The sequence below is a fragment of the Prunus dulcis genome, chromosome 4 (assembly GCF_902201215.1).
Source record: "Prunus dulcis chromosome 4, ALMONDv2, whole genome shotgun sequence".
NCBI lineage: Eukaryota > Viridiplantae > Streptophyta > Magnoliopsida > Rosales > Rosaceae > Prunus > Prunus dulcis.
In genome coordinates, this window is record NC_047653.1 from 14,224,814 (window position 1) to 14,243,802 (window position 18,989).

The window sequence follows — 18,989 nt, forward strand, 5'->3', positions numbered from 1 at the left end:
AGTCAAATATATGATTTGCTTTTTCTTTTATCCCCAAAAACCAACTTGGACTACAGTCCATTGTAACCCTTAAAGTGGTTCCGCCCAAAGCATAATATTTTATTGGTTCCCAAAAAAAATGACCATAGATCATATCATGCTTATCTTGGACTATTCCCTGGAATTACAATATGTATCTGCTTCTTTGGCCTTATATTATATATGCTTCATACCAAGTTCGTAACTTGCACAACTTTTAAGCACATATAAGATGTCAAACCAGAACCTAGGATGAGGATATTATCTGTTAGGTAGGAGCATGATGTAATGTTTTGGTAAACTCTCAAGCACAAGAAAAGTATCATCTATGATTCGTGCATGTATCCAATCCGAAGGTTCATATATATGACCAAATCCATACGATACGAGACGAGTCTTGGTTTAGTCATTTTTAGGTTGAGTGTGCATTTACACATTTGATTTTTCCATACCTCCCAAAGTAAAGTTCCAAATATTTTACCTAAATTTCCAAATGCATATTAGAAATGGTTTTGGGCTTGAGTTTGATAATGCCAAATGGTCGCATGTAAAATGGTCCATTACATGCGTAAAAAGAGAGATCTCTTTAGGACCATGTCATTAATCGCATATTCAAAGGACGAATATTGTCACTTACCACCACACAGACATAGATAGAAAGAGAAAAAGGGGTTCAACTTTTTATGTAACCCAGAAAGGGAAATAAGATACAACAAGATAAAATCTTTAGAAAACTTGGGCACCAAGCTCATTCCAATTTCCAGGCTATTTACAACCGACACACAACAGTCCAAGAGCAGGTGGAGACAGTACCTTCTTTTTGAGAGATAGCATGGAAATGATCAATCTTTTTTTAGGAAAACAGTATTATTATACATTTTAATTACTTTTGGTTGCCTCTTTTTAATTCTTCGTTGGCTAGAATGTACTATTGCCTGTCAAAACCCATGATTCTTCCAAGAAATATGCGTTTGATATTTTTTTTTTCCATTTTATACGAGCGATATTGGGGGTTTTCTCACGAGCAATAAAAGTGTCTTGCGGATTCAAACATGAAATTACTAGTCTGCAAGTTAATTTTTCACTGGGCCAGATTGTTGGCATTTTTTTTCTTCTTAAAATTGCCTATGTGCGCCAGGCTAAGTATTATTAAGTAATAGCCACAACAACAAAATGACCTCTGATCACACACTAGTTATGTTTTGATCCCTTCTTCTAAAACGAATTCAGGTTTTCTCTCTTTTGAATGCAAGTTTAAGGTAGAATAGATAGATATGGGCAAATCTTTGCTCATTGGTATTTAGATTTTCAGATGGTGGAATAATGTTCGATTATGGCAAAAGATGCCACTGAGGCAACAGTACCTGCAAACTTCTAGCTTGCAAGAAGAAAAATTACCAGTTTATAATTAATTTTCAGTATAAATGTAGCAAAATAAATAAAAGAAAGTTCATCAACCATAAACTAAAATATTTTTATAGATTTGCTGAATGAGGGAGATTTAGTACAAGGAATTGTTTTTAAGTATCTAATATCTTAATTTGTCTGCAATGCCTGACTAGACTAACCCCCACCCCTGTTGTAAAAACAGGGATACTGTGTATATATGGTTCTGTACAAACCCAAATTAATGGAAGGAAGAACCATGAGTTGAATTACATGGTTTCCCTTTGACCAATCATAATCCCCCAAAACCAATGATCTAGGCGATTAAATATGATATAAACAATTATAAGATATAAAGCAGAGAGAGACACAGAGAGAGAGACAGAGACAGAGAGCAAAGTTTATTAAAAGGCTTTGTGATAAAAGTCATGAATCTTCTTCCATGAGTCTTCCCTTTGCATCTTCAACTGCTTGTAGAAGTTCCCAATAAAGGTCTCAGCTTTGGTAAAAAGCTCTTGCCCACTAATTTCCCCCACTTCTTCTTCTTCCTCCATTTCATGTTTTTCCTCAATTACCTCATGATCTCCTTGATCAGCCTCACTACCCCCTATGAAGAAAAGGCTAGGCATAGAAGGACATTTCTTGACACTGTCTATTTTCACAGTGCCAGCAATCTTCTCTGATCTAGATTTTTCAACAACCTTCGCCTTCTTTTCAGAAGATTTTTCAGAAGATTTTTCGGAAGATTTTTCGGAAGATTTGGAACCTACCCTTTTATCTTCATCACTATCGGCAACAACCCTTTTATCAGAGGAGGCAAATTCTGAAGCCATAACCAGAGGTTTGTCTTTGTCATAATCTGAAGGGTTGGAAAAGGCAGAGAGAAGGCCGGCTTGTGCTCCGAGGGCAATAATGAGGAGGTTAGTGATGATGTAGAGATAAGGAGTTCTGAGTGATGAGGATAATAGAGGTGCAATGATGAGAAGAATGGCAAGAAGAGAAAGAACTAGAATCTGAGGTTTTTCAACTTTGTTCATGGCTTCTGTTGAAGGACTGAAAAGGTGGTGAGGAGGAATAGGAATGAATGAGAGGGAATGCGAGGAATGAGAGGAATGGGTTTGTAGTGGTAGAAACCAAGTAAAGCCTGTGGACATATTTATAGAAGGGAAGAGATAAGTAACTTGTCGTGCTAACAGGATCATGGCTGGAGAATAATATATAATAGTCAAAAAGTACAAAAGAATTTCATAGGAAACCAGTGCCGGAATCACAGTACAATTTTATCTCTTCATGCATGTCGTCATTTCATCATCCTTTAATTTAAGCTGTCACTCAAATTATACAGTTGCATAATTTGAATTCACTGTGCATCAATTAGGAAGAGGTTCGAAAGAGGCTTGTAGTTAGTGTTTAATTTAAAAGCATTCAACTTTGCATTCAACTTTGCACTCTAGGTCATGCGTTTGATTACCCCAGTCCTAATGTTGCTTGTTTTTATTAATAATAATAATAATAATAATAATAAAAACTATCAACATATTTCATAGGAGCATTTTGTGTTATCTTAATAAGATTTGGGTTATCACCAACGAGGTCGAGCCCAGTAAAATAGGGTCCCGACTTACAGACCAATCATCTTGAGTTCGAACCCCATAACATCATAATAGTATGTGTGTAAAGAACCCTCTAGTTTAGACTATTGCTTGATAAATCTATACTAACCACTGCCTGAAAATCAACTCAATATTATCATGAAAATTGAGTTGTGGCAAGCAAACACAACAGAAGATGCAAGAGGGAGAGAAATCTGAACACAATTGGACAATGGTCGATAAGGTCGGTGAAAGCATATTCTTTAATTGCTTTCATTTGCTCTTTTTGTTTCTAAAGGTTTACCAGGCTCTTGCCACCCTTTCTACAGCTTCAGCCTTTTTTGGACACTGATTTTTCTCTCCCCTCCTGATTTTGGACCTATTGAGAATCCACCAGTCCCACTTGTAGTACTAGTGCGCTTGTAGTGAGTGGTCCCCTCCACTTTTAAGGCCCACTAGCCTCTCGCAATCAAAATAAAATGACCTCACTTTTACACCCCATGCACCTAAGGGTGCTCAAACTTTTTCTTTTTTTTATTTTCTTTTTTCTTTTTTCTTTTTTTAATTTGTTATTGTTTATTTCTAGTTGTCAAAGCATATTAGTAATTACTTTCTTTCTAAATATATATCTATCACATTTATTTATTACATTATATTGTTGATAATGTCTTTAATTAAAGTGAAATCTGCTTGTGTAAATGAGTTTCATTTCAGTAAAAAGTGTGACCTGATCACGATAAATAAATATCTAGTAAAGCAATACCTTTCAACTAATACTGAAATTGATTTCAAAATTATGACCGTCTCATCCTAGGATTCACCTCTCTCCCCCACCCACTCTCTAATGTCCTCAAATTCCTAGCTTCCTCTACCTTGAAAGAGAATTCATAAATTAAAGGCTTCAAAAGAAAGTGGATAAGGAAAAGAATGCATGCACATAATTTTACTGTTCAAACTTTTCTGTTTGGCACCCGTCGCCAAGAGCAAAGATATAGCAACCCTTTGTCATATTCAGGCTAAGTTTATCCACAATTTGTCAAAAGTGTTTTGTCACCTTTTGAATTATCTGTAATCTTAATGGTTTAATGGTTCAGAAATGACTTATCCAAATCAATTATACTCTGTAGAGAGACAAGTAGGGGACCCACATCAGATAGCCTACATAATGGAGACAAACATCCCCCAGAAATAACCAAACGAAAAGTCTCCCCGACGTTCCTTCTTTTAGTCTCTTTTGCCTAGTTTAGTTATCTAATCTTGTATCTTTCCTTCTCACTTTCTAGGCTATAAGATTCACTTTCCCTAGGAATAGATCTGAGGCTTGAAATAGAAATCTCAAAAACAACAAACAAAAAAGCAACGCTCAACGTGCGTTGCACCAACAAATTAGATACTCCCTTATCCTTTTGATCCAACTAGGGGCCAGATATTTGACAGTTTCTTTCTTCTATGAATCTTTTTTTCCCAAGAATTATGGTAACTTGTGCTGGGGGGGAAATTGCTTTTGAGCTCAGGGCAGTGAAAAATAGCTACAATGCATATAATTGGTGCCATGAAACTACAATCCCATCTTACCTTGTATACCTTCTCAAATTCAAATAATTGACAAAATGGTTTGCAGTTTGTTAAACTAGAAGCGAATGTACGTCGGGAACTTGTATTTCATATCATAATTCACAAAAGACACAACGAACAACATATAGAGACGCTGAAATAAGCTTAAGGCAATGTTGGGGGCATGCTCAAAATCAACACACCATCATGCGACAAAAGATGAGAATCAAGGCAACTGAAATAGACTTACATTTCTTTGAGCAATGCTTGCCCTAGCGACTTGCATGTGGTGAAGGCATGCTAGCTTGAAATATCCACATATCAAATGTACACTACATCTTTGACTACGATGAAGGCTGTTCCACCCCATCCGAGTTTGAACGAGACGGAAGATGAATGCTCAAGTCGTCTAAACTTGGGCAGTCATGTATGCTTAACCCATACTCATTAGCCAAATGCAAAAGGCAGATGAAACACAAATGGGGCGAAATATCCTCAGGCGCCGCAGCTCGGCAGTTGACGGGAAAGGTGACCAGTATATGCTTGAAGGATATGGTGTCTTTCAATTCCTTTTGTAGGTAAAATGGTATTCAGAATGAATGGAAAACATCTATAGTAGATAAAATATGAAAACATATACTGAGCGCTAGCAAAGAGATACTAAAGTTATCATATTGGTGGAAGGATCAGGCAACCAACTTCCTATGAACTTAGATCTCTTGAATTAGTAGATTGATTGACCATTAGAACAGTTTTTCATAAGAATGTCAAAAACAAAAAATGAATCCCACACATACAAACAGAATATGCTTACTGCTGAAGGAACTTCCGCAGATTCTTGCATATGACCCCACAGAGTTTCCCTCAATGCATGAACATCAACTCGTTTTGAAGTTCTATCGTACTGCACTTCAATTTTGCTTACCTGAAATGTCAAAAGTCACAACTCAAGACGAGCATCACTAGCACAGCTTCATGAAGTAATTTGTCTGGTGACAGTCTTTAACCAACAATTCCTATTACAGATCCACAACTCAAGACGAGCATCGTTAAAAATTCATGTGGACTATGTCTTTTAAAAAACTATGTAATGAAGAAATATACCCCCCTGTTAAAGAATGAGGACATATTATTTTCAGGTAACAAAGCAAATGTATACCCAGGAAAAGCAACAAAGAATGAACAAAACATAACATACGAAGTAGACGTACCCCAAATTTTCCAACCCAATTTCAATGGAAAACTTTCAACCCTGTAACTCCTTTTAAAAGAAAATCTCTTCAGTTTTTCTTATTAATAATTGCAGCTTAGCATCCTAAAGTCTACATTTCACCCAATCAATTCGGACATGTGCCCAAATTAGAACCAGGATAGATTTATTATGTTCACGAAATAAAAAAGAAAAAAGGAAACCTGACGAGGTTGAGAGACAAGTGTGTCCGTGTCTTCCACATTGCTATGAACACATCCATCACCATATTGGCCACTACACACGCTCTCGTTATCCCATGAAGGAAATGCTTCATCAAAATTATTACTTTGTTCCCACGAGTTATCATCTGAAGAATAAAAACAAGAGAGCCATCCTTGCATTCTATTAATATCTTCTTCCCATATTTTCCCTCAAGGTACTTTCCAAGATATCATAGAAGAGGGGAAGAGGGGACAGATATTAAACTTTTTGTCCAAAATTTAAATAAGATTGCTATCATAAGCCAAAAAAAACAAGGACCATAAAAAATAAAAATAAAAGTGCCACATGATGCACGATAAAATAGACTTAAGAAACAGGATGGAAGTTTAGACTGAGACAGAGAAAGACTCAATACATATGTATGGATTTATTTAAGATAGATCGTAAATTTTATTTCGTACGGAAAGCGAGTATACAAAAAAAAAAATGTTTTAAAAGGAAAAGAAAATTATAGCTGATCGATATAAAATTAGGTGAGAACATATGCCAAGGAAGAAGCTGTTACCTGTATGATGCCGTCTTCTCTTCCCAAAGAACTACAATCAAAATTGAAATTTTACCATTAGCCAGAACAAACAACATAAAGGTTCAGAAATTTCTAAAAATGTAGGCAGGAACATGAGAAGACTTGTCCAAAGCCAAATATTAAGTCTGCAACTTGGACAGACTAACCATTTGCATCTTTTCGACTGGACAAGACCATAGTCTGATTTCAGGACAAATAAAAGATCAGGCTAACCTAGGCTCAGCTCATACCAAAGCCAGCCCTTACCACTAAATGAAATTAAGCATGTACACAACCAGAATACAGTAAGTGGAGTTGTGCAAGTACAACAATATTCAATGCAGTAGCATGTTAAGCTACACTCTACCATTCGTTTTTATTTCAACTAATAAACTTCATTTTGCGGATGGTGAAGATGTTTCCATCACAAACTCTGACAATAGCTTATCTTTTTTGTACGTGTGCTGAACTTAAACCCCAAATTGGGATCCTATACTTGAAGCGAGATCATGATCATGCAAGAACCTCATCTTACCATGCAAAACTTTATCACGAGTAAGTATATTTTCTTTTCTAGGACACAGAGAATTCTATATTACCAGAACATCCGGAAGGAGAAACAACTTGGCAAGATCCTCAGGTTGATAATGGCAATCTTCTGGAAGCCTGTTACTACAAGGTACTGTATTTGCAGGTAGGAGTAAAGACTTGAAATTTTTTGGGGGAGCAAAGATGTCTGGAAATTCTTTGTATAGAGATGTTGTGAAATCAAGGTCGACCTCCTTATGGTCCTTTTTCTTTGTTCTCTTAGTAGTTGGTTTGCTTTGAGTCGCAGGAGCTTCCTCTGAACCTACAGAATAGATACCAAAGAAATCAAAATCAAGGTTTAGCCACAACAGAGCAAACTGATAAAGTAATTTCCTTGGTAATACCAACCCTTAGGCCTCCAATATTTCCAGTGATCAGGACCAGCCCATGCATTTTTCTTTGAATTCAATCCCAAACCTTGAAACAAAAACGCAGAAACTCTCTCAAATCTGTCACCTACATCAGCTTCATATGATGTACCAGAGTTATTAACCTGCACAAATTTAGAAAACTTATTCCATATATCTTTTTCATTCAGCATGGATACATAAAGAAAACTAGCGATTGTTGAACGAGACGTGTTATGTGACAAGCAATTTATCAAGGTCTAAATTACTTCAGCATGTAGCCATGACAAGTACCTCATGATGACTTTGAAATGTAGGATCTCCAAAACTTCTATTCTCATGATCAACACCTATATCATCATCATGATCAATGGCCCATGTGTCACAGTTCCCAGATGAAATGTCCCACTCAACTTCTTTATCATCAAAGCCATCCATTTTGAGATCTGAATTTTGGCCTATATTAAAATCTTGTGATGACCGCTGATTATTTTCTTCAAATTGGCAAAGTATCTCCTTGAGAGTAGGAGAAATTTCATTCTTTGCAAGCATGTTCACCACCATCTCCTGAATAGATTCTACATAGAAACCAAAAAACATGGCTAAAAGAGAAGAGCACTGAAAAGCGGGAAGGGGGCTTGAGGGGGGGGCTTGAGGTAAATCCAACAAGAGAGATTCTAATCTCGCACACCTTTGGCAAAAGAGAGATCAATCAAATCTGAGGAATTACTATGCAATGAACATGATCTGCACATCCCTGGAACTTCGTAAGAATCAAAAATCACCTGGCATCCTCCATATACTCCAAGGTTATTTAATAGCAGACCCTTGGCTCCACCTTCATCACACTGTGCAGATGATTGGTGATAAAGAGGATCGACCGTGAATGCAACTAAAAATGACAAAATGGATCAAATTAGAAACTTAAAAAGCTGAAGATGATAATGACCAAAGTGGGTAGCCTATGTTGTAAAGTTACCATCAAGCTTCTTTACGTTCAGAGCTTCAAAGGAGGATTCCAATGTCGATAGTGGCGATATCTGTTCAAACCACATCCAATACTTTGCCCTTGCCGTCAAATTTTCTAATACAGTATAATTAAAAAATAAAAATCCATACCTTCCTCTCCAACTCTTTCTTAGACTGACCCCTACCCTGCTCGTTGTTGACATTGTCATCCCTCCTAGTAGTTTCTGTCAGTCACCAAAGCCCTTGATTAGGAAACTGACCAAAATCAAAGAAGCACTGAACCTCCAAGCTATGAAATCCCAAAACTGCCAGAACTAAAGAGAAATATACCAAACCCATCACTCAAAAACAATTACAGGCCTAAGCCAATGTCTAAAGGCACCAACCTTGTTCATCTTCCAGACTGGCTCGATTCATCCCACTTAGGACCTTATATGCCTCAGCATGCACTGAATCCACCCTCACCGCATAAATTTTCACCCCTGCTTCCAGTGTGCAACTTGCCTAGTCACTCAAAATTAATAATAATAATATCCCCATAAGTACATAAACCCCAACAATATCTCCAACACCAACCATTTCAGAATAAGTGCTCCGCACCTTCTGGAAATTAGTCTCTGTGTCATTTTCGGCTTCAACTTTAATAATCTCGCTAAGATGATCTATAAGCTTAAGCTCCCACGTGTTCTTCTGGTTTATTTTCTAGAATACACAAAGGAAAAAACACAAAACAAATCACAATATACTCACATAAATAAGAAAGAGCAACTCCGCATGGGAGTATAAAATTTTTCAGGAAGCTAAGAAAACTTTGGACAACAAAAGAAAGTGAATGAACCTCATGTGCTGTTCTTTTTTTCTTTAGCAAAGAAAAAACTGAGAAAGATATCCAATTAAGCATAACTTTTAAAGTATACGTTTATTATGCCATGTCCTAAATAAGACACTTCAACATTCAAAAAGGAAAGAAAGAACTAACTCTCGTTCACTTTCCTTTCCAGCATTTTCTCCGCAACCAAACACAGCCTAATAAATTAAGTACTAAATAATAGCAATAATAAATTACAGATAGTGCATTATAGAAAGCACTGTTGAAGAAACTACAAAGCATATTACTCAAAATAAACAGCAACACATATTTATATATATATGCACAGATAAACAGAAAGAGAGTGTGTGTGGTACGGACATTTTCGCTGGCGAGTTTGACGCAGTTCTGGAAGAGGTCGATAATCTGTTCTCTACTGAGACAAGGATCGCTAGGCGGAGAAAAAGGAGCGGAAACTGTAGCCGCTTTGCGACGATTGGCGGCGGCGCGTGCGGCGCGTGCCTGGGCGCGTTCGAGCTGGTCGTCGTTGGAGCCCAGAACGAATAGCGGACTGGTCGGTGACTGGGAACGGTTCGCCATGGAAGCTCTATTCCTTAACGCTGTAGACGGTTTTGTACTCAATGTCTCAGCCATTGATGAGTATCGACATGAGAGAGAGAGAGAGAGAGAGAGAGAGCAGAAGGAGAGAGGAGAATTTGAAAAGAGGGAAAATGGTGGTTACGTTTTGGGTTTGTAATAGAAAACGGTGGCGTTTTGCTCCGTAGTTCTGATCTCAAGAATAATGACGACGTACCGTTTTCTCAGTTCCCGCCACCGTGGACAAGTGAATTGATATACGACATGTCGTTTCATCCTGGAATTCCAACCCCTTCTTCACGCAAATGCCATTCCGCATTTCTCGCTTTTATTATTGTGGGCTTTATAGGCATAAACCCTAAACCCTTTCCCGTACATCTCATTTTATTGACGACTATCTTCATCTTCCTTCCGTATTTTTCTGGTTTTCCAGGTTTCGATCTCTACTCATTCTTCATTTATACATTTTTGTTTTATTTTGTGTTCGTCTGGCAAGAAATTTATTTAAGCAAACAAAAGAAAAAAGAAATTTTGGTGAAAAATCGACAATTTGGATCTTAGTTTTTCTTGCTTACACGTTCTGTGTTTACTGTCTAGGGCACAAAATTTGTGATTTGCAAGTTGGGTTCATATTCTATTCCGATGTTTCTCCAATTTTCTTGTTTATAAATTACTATGTTATGTTTGGCGGCTGTGAAAATTTTAGGAAAAGGAAGAAATAAGAATGCCTTCCTTTTCCTTATTCCTTTTTGTTCATTTTAGTTTAGTTTGGTGAAACCCATATAGGAGATTCACAATGTGGGGCTCATTTTTTGCTGTATTTGGACGTTTTCACTTTTCTGCGTTGTGCCCCTTTCTGGTTGCTCAGAAAGTTTTGGAAAGGGAACCAATTTCTTTATCAAGCTTACTTGAGTGCCAGTTCTCCATCTGTGGAAGTGGAAACAACTCTGATTGCCAATTTCTTTTTTTTTTTTTGTTCTCATTTTTCTCAGAAATCAAGAGGAAATAGAACCGATGAGAATATGCTTGTGTTTCTTTTCTAGTCGTGTTTATGTATTGTTTCTTTCATAATATACCTTGCACCATGCTTTCTCCTTTTGATCTCCGTATTTCTGTTCATCAATGAACATCTAGCTTACTCCTGCAATTTCTGCCTCTCGTTTGTAGCAAGAGGAAGAATTGAATGATTTAATTTGATTTTCTAACATTGGCATTTAACTTGTACACACTCAGCATTCACAAATATGAATATGAAAAATATGAAAGTTCCCAAAGTGCCTGGTCGTGGGATTGCTACTTTGCTTACAGTGGGAGTTGTTGGTGCTCTTGGTATATATGGAATTAACAATAGTCTCTACAATGTCGATGGAGGGCATCGGGCCATTGTGTTCAATCGTCTTGTTGGTATCAAAGACAAGGTTAATACTTTCCTCATACTCTTGTACTTAGGAAATATGTACTTTTGTTGGTAATTCTTTTCCTTAAGAATAGCATATCTGTAGTCAGACATGACTTAGGGTCCTCATATATTTCCCATTTTCTATTGTTGACACATGAAAGAATTAAAGTTTTGTCATCAAGACCATTTGGCATCAGTTGAGCTTAGAAATAGGAAGAACTACTTAATTAGCCTATAACTTGCCTGAGAATGGAGTTATTTGTTTTAAGTTTAGATGATTCGCAACATATAGGTAGTTTTAAAAGTGGTTGATGAACACGTTTGTCATGACCTAAGGAAGCGTATATTTTAAAAGGGCTAGTCAATAATGAGATTCCTTATAACCCCTTATATAGCTCACGTTGAGACAACCTATGTGGGATTCAGCACACCATTGCACAACACATAGAAGCCAAAGTGGAATATCACAATACTATAGATTTAACAATTTTGTTCTATATTTGTGTGCCTTCCATAATTATTCCTGTAGTATGTATTTTCCTTTTTTTTCTTTTCTAAATTCTGTATCTACTGTGTCTATACTATACAATATACTTACCTCTTAAAATTGCAGGTTTATCCTGAAGGGACACACCTGATAATCCCATGGTTTGAGAGGCCAGTCATCTATGATGTCCGTGCACGACCACATCTAGTGGAGAGTACTTCTGGAAGCCGTGACCTCCAGATGGTATGTAGATTTCTTATTTCTTTTCCATAAAAATTGTGGTTAATGCCTGAAATGATGTTTATTTGACTAATCTCTTTGTCAAAACCAATGGGCACTTACCTTGGACTCCTCTTGTGTGTTTTGCATTATATGGTGTTTATTATTCTCCCCATCAGATCTCAACAGTTTCAGAATTCTTATGAAATCTTGATGTTCTTAACTCCCACTCCCACCTATATGTTCGGCACCCATTTTTCCTCTCGCTATAGATAAACCTATAGGTGAACCTGTTCTACCCATGTAGATTTCCAGTGAAGTGTCTATAATGTTGATTACAATGCATAGGTTAAAGGGGGACAGTTATAGTTAATTTTGTGTAAAATGAAATTTTTCTGATTTTTTTTGTACATTAATATGTTTTTTGGTGTTTCTTTTCAGGTGAAAATAGCACTTCGAGTTCTGACCCGCCCTGTGCCAGACCAGTTACCTACAGTGTATCGAACTCTTGGGGAGAATTATAATGAGAGGGTCCTGCCTTCAATTATCCATGAAACTTTGAAAGCTGTTGTTGCACAGTATAATGCCAGTCAACTCATTACTCAGAGAGAGGTAAGCAGAAGGCTTATATTTATCCTTTAGCTATAATTAGAATTGTGTTTTGTTTTGTTTGATTTTTCTTGTCGTTGGTCATTATTTCAATTTGTTTTCTTGCTTCCCTTCTCACCTCTCTCGCCCACAACTCTGTATTGGGTTTTCTTGTTTACATTTTAGGTAATGAAATGCGGTTTGCTTACAATTATGCGTTTTTCAGCAGGTTGTAAATATATGAAATTTTAACTCAAGAAAACAAGCTTAACAGCTCAATTTACCAGGGGAATTAATGAATTATTACTGCTAACATAACGAATTGTTTAAAACCAGAAAGGAAAAAAATGAAATACTTGATTAGTTTGGTAATCAGCAGCAAGCTATTCTTAAAAGTGAAATTTTGCTTCGCAAACCAGTACCCTTTTTTTCCAAATCAACATATTTATAAGTGAAATCCATGTATAGTAATAATTACAAGTGCTTTCGACTTAATGTGCAAGTTTTGAGCTCTTGGTTTCATCCTTCTCAGCTAAAGTTAAAAGTTCAGTAGCTAGAGGGAAGTTTTTCTTGGATTATTGTGCTTTGTAAGTGATTCATTATTTCTGATTTGACTAAAATGGTTGATTTCCACAATTCAAATCCTTTGAAGGGTCTTGTATTATCTGAGGCATAAGTTGAAGATATTACTTCACTCCTTTCTGACAAAGTTTGTACACTTTAGTTGTGTATATTATCTAAGGGATAAGTTGAAGATGGTATTCCAGGTGACACTGACTGACTGAATTCTTTTTATTTTGTAGGCTGTTAGTAGGGAAATAAGGAAAATTTTGACAGAGAGGGCAGCATATTTCAATATCGCGATGGATGATGTGTCGATTACTAGCCTGACTTTTGGAAAGGAGTTTATGATTGCAATTGAAGCCAAGCAGGTGGCTGCACAAGAAGCTGAGAGGGCTAAGTTTGTTGTGGATAAAGCTGAACAAGACAAGAAAAGTGCTGTTATCAGAGCAGAGGTAATTCCTCCAATTTGATCATTATTTTTATTTAGAGCTTTCAGAAAGTCTTTATTTCTCCTTAATTTTGGTTGAGCAGTTCTCCTCCTTTGAATTAAATGTCTGACTCTTTTTGTTGCCCTGCTCTCCAGGGTGAAGCCACAAGTGCCAAGCTCATTGGTGAAGCCATTGCCAACAATCCGGCATTTATCACTCTCAGGAAGATTGAGGCTGCAAGAGAAATTGCGCAAGTTATCTCCAATTCATCAAACAAGGTTTTCTTGAACTCCGAAGATCTTTTGTTAAACCTTCAGGAGATGAATCTGTAGTTAAGTGAGGAAAGGAGATTACAAACTCAGCGGTGAACATGGTAGGCTTGAACTTATAATAATCCCTACTTCGCTTTGTTTATAAAATTGTTTGACTGAGGAGATATATCACAAACTCAGCGGTGAACAAATTAGACGGTTGTTTTGTGATGTAATGGTTTTGTGAAACAAAGGAATTCCAAATATTTCAGCTTTTTCGACCAAAAAATAGAAATATTTCAGCTGTTTATTACTTTTTTCAATTAAGATGCTCGAGTTTCATGTGAATACTGGTTTTTACTTTCTTGACAAAAGCAGCGATCGATGTTGTGCTGTGTATGCTCTCTTTTCTATTTGATGTTCAATGTTTCCATCGGAAGTAAATTGTCCATATCCCTAATGCCAATGTGGGGCATGGTCTTCCTTTGGGACTTCATCACTATGAGTTTGTTCCTGACTGTCGTGCTAGCATTTTGTTGGATGATGAGTTGGGGAGGGCCCATGATAGGGCTGTGCCTGTTTAATCTTTTCTCTTCCTTGGCTTTGGCCTCCCAGTAACCAAAAAACAAAATTGTCCATGGCCCTGTTTGTGGGGTAAAAATACTACGAGGGAGGGAGGGTGAATTAAAGTGACGTCAATGTTGAGGTGGCTACTAAGTAGAGTATTAATCTCTGCATTTGATGCATTTGAGGTCTTAAGTTCCAACTCTACCATCCCCAATATCACTTGTATTCATTTAGAATTTAAAATATTTAAAATTTTGTTAGACGGGTGTTGCTTGGTGGAATTTGGAATGGAAGTAACATAGAAAATCAAATAATTCAAGCCATGATGATCTTTGGAGATTGGAGGTTGCACTGACATTTGACATAAATTAAAAAGTAAAAAAATTTAAAAGAAGAGGATGACTTGACTCAATTGGTAAAGATCATATCCTGACTGCCAAAAATAATTTAAAAAAACACAATCATCTTTATGTACTTGGGATGAACAATCATATAGCCAAGTGTTCAAAGGCATTAGAACACACTTTTTTACGTTTTTACAGTTGAATTCTGATTACAAACTTGCCATACTTTTTTTTCGGTCAATCCTTTTCACTGTTGACGGGGGGAAAATTGTTGAGAAATCTTCTGTGGAAATGCTTGCAATGACCTTTAGAGCCCGTGATTCACTCTTTAAGTCAGAGAATAATCTAATTAACCATCTGCTAGCTAACTGGAACTTCTCATGAGGGAAGCTACTATACATCCCAACATTGCACCTGCAAGAACCTGCAGCCACATCAATGGAAACAAAACAGAGATGCAAGTTATGATCATATATTCTCAAGTTTCTGACCATTAATGTCCTCATCATTTTGTAACCATTGCATGAATGAAAATGAACAAGTAAAATGCGACAAACCTGCAATGGAGTATGACCAAGTGAATCGCGTAGAGGTCTAACACTAGAAACTGGGTGTTCTGGAGGTAGCTCACATACTATTTGATTTAATAACTGCAATAAGCATCATAATGCGTCGCATTATAAATTATAATTATAATAAAACAAGCATAAGCACAAAGCATACAGCTACAATTACACAAGTTACCTAAAAAAAGTAAACAGTTAATAACCACCACAACAAAATTACTATTTAAAAGAAGGAAATAAAACCAAGGTATATGAATAAAAAATGAAGATTCATAACTTCAATGATATGACATACTTATTGAAAACCACTAGTCCTCCCCTGTCTAGAATTTCAGATAAAGTTTACACTTTGGACACATAGCAACACACAACCAAGACATAATGGATGCATCATTATATGGCTGTTTTTCCCCCTCTAACATAAAAGTGCCTATGCAATACATGTGTACATATATGGATAAACAAAATAAGTCAAAAATAACTTCGAAAACTTTAGGGCAAGAAGAAAAAATATCACATTTTCTGCACGTGTTCATGTGTGCAGCATGTTTGCGTTCCCTAGCACTGCCTTGTCCACGTGTCAGTACCATGTCCATCAAGAATTTTGTCACAAGAGTCATATCCAGGAGAAAGCATATTTAAAAATGAGTATGATGGGATGTGAATGGCTGTATCGCTATTTAGGCATATACTGCAATCCTAAATAGATGAAAAAAAAACCTCTCCTTCCTAGTTGCACGTATTTTATCACACATATAAGCACCCTAAAATAAGTCGGTATTCCCTTATAATTGATAGATCATTAGACTGACATAAACTCTAATGGCAACATTGCCTGTAATCTTTGGCCATCATAATAATACATGTCTATATTTCACCCTTAGGTTCAGGCAGCAGTTGTGTATCAGTCTTACAGCTGGGGATGTTTCTTAGGCCCCAAATACACTGTAATATTGATAAAAGTGTTGCCAAAACTCCAACTTGACAAGCCTTAAAAAGATAAGAAAATGTTACAGGAAACAATCCTTGAGTAATAATAAATTCTTGAGAATTTCGCCCTTAGATTCAGGAGGTATGTATGCCCAGTCATACAGCTTGTATTGTAATATTGACAAAGATGTTGTCAACAGTCTAGCTTGACACATTACAAAGAGCAGTAACTTCAGAGAAAATGTTGCAGAAAAACAATACACAATTAGCAATTACTAGCACTCAAATAGAAATGAATATTTTAAAAGATTTATAGAGAACAATTATCACATAGCATCTACGAAAAAGAAAATATAAGCTTCCTGCAAAAAAGGAAGCATATATTCACTCAGTATGATCCCCTTATCCCCAAGCTTATTTGACAAACTTCACAAAACAACCCCCATACATTAGATAGTACAATTGTATGTGCGCTGTCAAGTGTCAACAGGGGATATTGATGACTAGGGAAAAAAAAATTCTTACTTCAGCTTGACGACCAGCATGGAGTCTTACACCAGTAGCATCATACATGACCTGCAAGAAACAGTCATTTTAAATACAGGCAACCCAACTCCATGAGAAATCATGGATGGTTTGTAAAACTATGGACAGTGACGGAAACCAAACTGAGAATGATGTAATACAAATTTAAAAAATGATCATTTCTCATCTTTTTATCAAGTATAAGTAACACAAAAAGTTGAAAGCTGAGGATATAGTCATGATCTTCTTAAATTATAATTAGCTGAGATTGTGGTTTCCATGTTTCATCTTTGTTTGAGGTCACTTACCTTAACAATTTCACCTAGAGTAATTTATGTACCAAGGGTTTCAAGGCTACAAATATAACTGTTCAAACATCATCTTATGAAGGGAAAGACTCATATTTTCTCAGGGGAAAGAAACTACTGAGCGCATTTAGATTTTGAAGTAGACATAGTTAAATTATAAGCGATAAGAAAATACCAGTAAAAGGCTTCATTATATTTTTACATTTATATTATTCATTTGATGGTGCACAAATGTGTCAAAGGTCAACCTTTTTGGGATGTATTTTTTCCTCTCTTCAACTAAATAAGCTTTTTTTGTCCAAGTGCAGTTGATTAAGTTGTACAGAACTAAGATAAATGATTCTAAATAATTGATAGACACTACAATCACAAACAGAAAGTTGATGATGAACGAACAAGGCTTAATCCCCTTACAGAAGTATGATGAATGACTGTGTGCAGTCATAAACGGACAACTGAAGTTTCAGAGTATGACATTACATAGAAGAACTCCGGATATCTAATCAATCGAGAGTGTAACAAGCTTAAAACAAGCAAGTAAAGGGAATTTTGACATTATGTTGAGATTTCACATCCCAACAGAAAGCCTTTAAACATGAGCATGCATGCCTACACAAAAAGAATGAACAAGACCTGGTTAAGAGTTACATACAACACATGCCAAAACCACTGCAATGGCAAAGGCCGATCCTCCAGTTCCTTCCTGGAAACCAATAGCAACTGCCAGAGCTGTCACAGTAGCTGAATGCGACGAGGGCATTCCTCCTGACCCAAGCATCCTTCTAGAGTCCCATCTTTTCTCTTTGTACCTGCACGTCTACGAGTAAATATTTGAAAAACTGAGCAAACAACAAAATTTATAAACATAGCCAAAATAGTGAAAAGAAAATGGCATAACAAAGAGACAAATAAATTAACAAATACCAAATGGTGAATGTAATGTGAAGCAAAAACATTTTTTGGCTACTGCCAAAATGGTGCATGTAAATTAACGTCATCATCCAATTCAGTCAAACCATCACATAATTTCACAAAACGAAAAGGACCCATTATCACCCATCAAGAAATTGCCTAAAAATGCCAAATAACAAATCAATGAACTTTGCCTTACACGTTTAGAAGCCGAAAAAATAGCAGAAAAAAAATAAAGATGTCATAAATCTACAAACTTAAACTTGACCCAGATACAGCCAGACATAGAATTACAAGTTACACAGAGAGAGAGAGAGAGAGAGAGAGAGAGAGAATATTACCAGGTGGTGAAGAGCTTGAGAAACTGAGCGAGAGCGAAGGAGAGGAAGGCAGAGAGGAGAGGGAGATTAGAAGGAATGATGGAGGTCTGTGATGATGTAGATCCATTCGATGAGGCATCAGCGGCCGTGATCACCTCGTCCATGGAAGCACCAATTACCTGAGTCAGGTGGGAAGAAGAGAAGAGGAGATAGATGCAAAAATAAAAATAAAAAAGGAAAAGAAATGAAACCGCGTGGTTGAGTTCCGTAGCCAAACTTTGTTTTTTCTTGTTTTTAATTGTTTCCGGCTCTATCCATAATTCTGCTTTGCACCCTTTCACCTACAAATATTATATAAATTCAGAATTTGTAATCTTTCTCGAAACCCAACCCATAGACGGTACACCCCAACTATTTGATGTGTTTATATTTGATTCAATGTTGGGTGCTACAAGTTTGTTCAGAAATTCTGTGTATGCACAAGTTGCATTTGAAATAAAGGATAAATTGTCGAAATGCCCTTTGAAGTTGTACTTAATTATTAATTTATTTTCTGATTATTTTTATAAAAAATTAAGGATTCGAACTAAATTTTTTTCTCAACTTTCCCTCTATTGACTAAATTCTTAACATTTCATCCAATTTGCCTTTAAATATGAGGACAAATTGGTCATTTCATATGTTAAAAATAATTAAATACTGTAAAATAAAATAGTACGACGTATAAAATAAAAAAAATCATT

The 18,989-nt window shown here is 36.4% G+C and overlaps 4 protein-coding genes across 5 annotated transcripts; 1 reads left to right on the forward strand and 3 right to left on the reverse strand.

Moving 5' to 3' along the window:
* Positions 1-1,473: 1,473 nt before the first annotated feature.
* LOC117626566 (condensin complex subunit 2-like) lies at positions 1,474-9,927 on the reverse strand. Of its 2 annotated transcripts, XR_004585595.1 has the most exons (14): positions 9,623-9,927; positions 9,034-9,135; positions 8,820-8,937; positions 8,584-8,657; positions 8,444-8,504; positions 8,156-8,356; positions 7,759-8,042; positions 7,466-7,610; positions 7,129-7,379; positions 6,530-6,560; positions 5,964-6,109; positions 5,365-5,475; positions 4,801-5,119; positions 1,474-2,548 (listed from the first exon to the last, which is right to left on the reverse strand). XR_004585595.1 is itself a non-coding variant. In XM_034358303.1 (13 exons), exons 1-13 carry the CDS (start codon positions 9,893-9,895, stop codon positions 4,895-4,897), a joined length of 2,022 nt encoding a protein of 673 aa, XP_034214194.1. In that variant the 5' UTR covers positions 9,896-9,927; the 3' UTR covers positions 4,599-4,894. The 2 variants fall into 2 exon arrangements, 1 of the variants encoding a protein (XP_034214194.1); XM_034358303.1 differs by lacking the exon at positions 1,474-2,548 and having other exon boundaries at positions 4,599-5,119.
* Positions 1,479-2,562, reverse strand: LOC117626567. Its single transcript, XM_034358304.1, has one exon. The coding sequence runs from the start codon at positions 2,556-2,558 to the stop codon at positions 1,809-1,811; it is 750 nt and encodes a 249-aa protein (XP_034214195.1). The 5' UTR covers positions 2,559-2,562; the 3' UTR covers positions 1,479-1,808.
* A 241-nt stretch (positions 9,928-10,168) lies between the features above and the next one.
* LOC117626770 (prohibitin-1, mitochondrial-like) lies at positions 10,169-14,097 on the forward strand. Its single transcript, XM_034358608.1, has 6 exons — positions 10,169-10,271; positions 11,072-11,256; positions 11,851-11,967; positions 12,385-12,555; positions 13,335-13,547; positions 13,679-14,097. Exons 2-6 carry the CDS (start codon positions 11,083-11,085, stop codon positions 13,853-13,855), a joined length of 852 nt encoding a protein of 283 aa, XP_034214499.1. The 5' UTR covers positions 10,169-10,271; positions 11,072-11,082; the 3' UTR covers positions 13,856-14,097.
* A 656-nt stretch (positions 14,098-14,753) lies between these two features.
* LOC117625784 (uncharacterized membrane protein YuiD-like) lies at positions 14,754-18,645 on the reverse strand. The gene is made up of 5 exons (XM_034357342.1): positions 18,268-18,645; positions 17,667-17,823; positions 16,707-16,757; positions 15,243-15,335; positions 14,754-15,109 (listed from the first exon to the last, which is right to left on the reverse strand). Exons 1-5 carry the CDS (start codon positions 18,408-18,410, stop codon positions 15,050-15,052), a joined length of 504 nt encoding a protein of 167 aa, XP_034213233.1. The 5' UTR covers positions 18,411-18,645; the 3' UTR covers positions 14,754-15,049.
* Between the last annotated feature and the right edge of the window lie 344 nt (positions 18,646-18,989).

Coding starts and splice junctions, on each gene's coding strand:
- LOC117626567 (XM_034358304.1), bottom strand. CDS start 2,558: ATGTCCACAGGCTTTACTTGGTTTCTACCACTACAAACCCATTCCTCT.
- LOC117626566 (XM_034358303.1), bottom strand. CDS start 9,895: ATGGCTGAGACATTGAGTACAAAACCGTCTACAGCGTTAAGGAATAGA. Junction 8,043..8,155: donor TGATCTCTCTTTTGCCAAAG/GTGTGCGAGATT, acceptor GTTTCTATGTAG/AATCTATTCAGGAGATGGTG. Junction 5,476..5,963: donor TTGTCTCTCAACCTCGTCAG/GTTTCCTTTTTT, acceptor TTGACATTTCAG/GTAAGCAAAATTGAAGTGCA.
- LOC117626770 (XM_034358608.1), top strand. CDS start 11,083: ATGAATATGAAAAATATGAAAGTTCCCAAAGTGCCTGGTCGTGGGATT. Junction 11,968..12,384: donor GAAGCCGTGACCTCCAGATG/GTATGTAGATTT, acceptor GTTTCTTTTCAG/GTGAAAATAGCACTTCGAGT. Junction 13,548..13,678: donor GTGCTGTTATCAGAGCAGAG/GTAATTCCTCCA, acceptor CCTGCTCTCCAG/GGTGAAGCCACAAGTGCCAA.
- LOC117625784 (XM_034357342.1), bottom strand. CDS start 18,410: ATGGACGAGGTGATCACGGCCGCTGATGCCTCATCGAATGGATCTACA. Junction 17,824..18,267: donor CTCAAGCTCTTCACCACCTG/GTAATATTCTCT, acceptor GTAGACGTGCAG/GTACAAAGAGAAAAGATGGG. Junction 16,758..17,666: donor CAGTGGTTTTGGCATGTGTT/GTATGTAACTCT, acceptor TGTTTCTTGCAG/GTCATGTATGATGCTACTGG.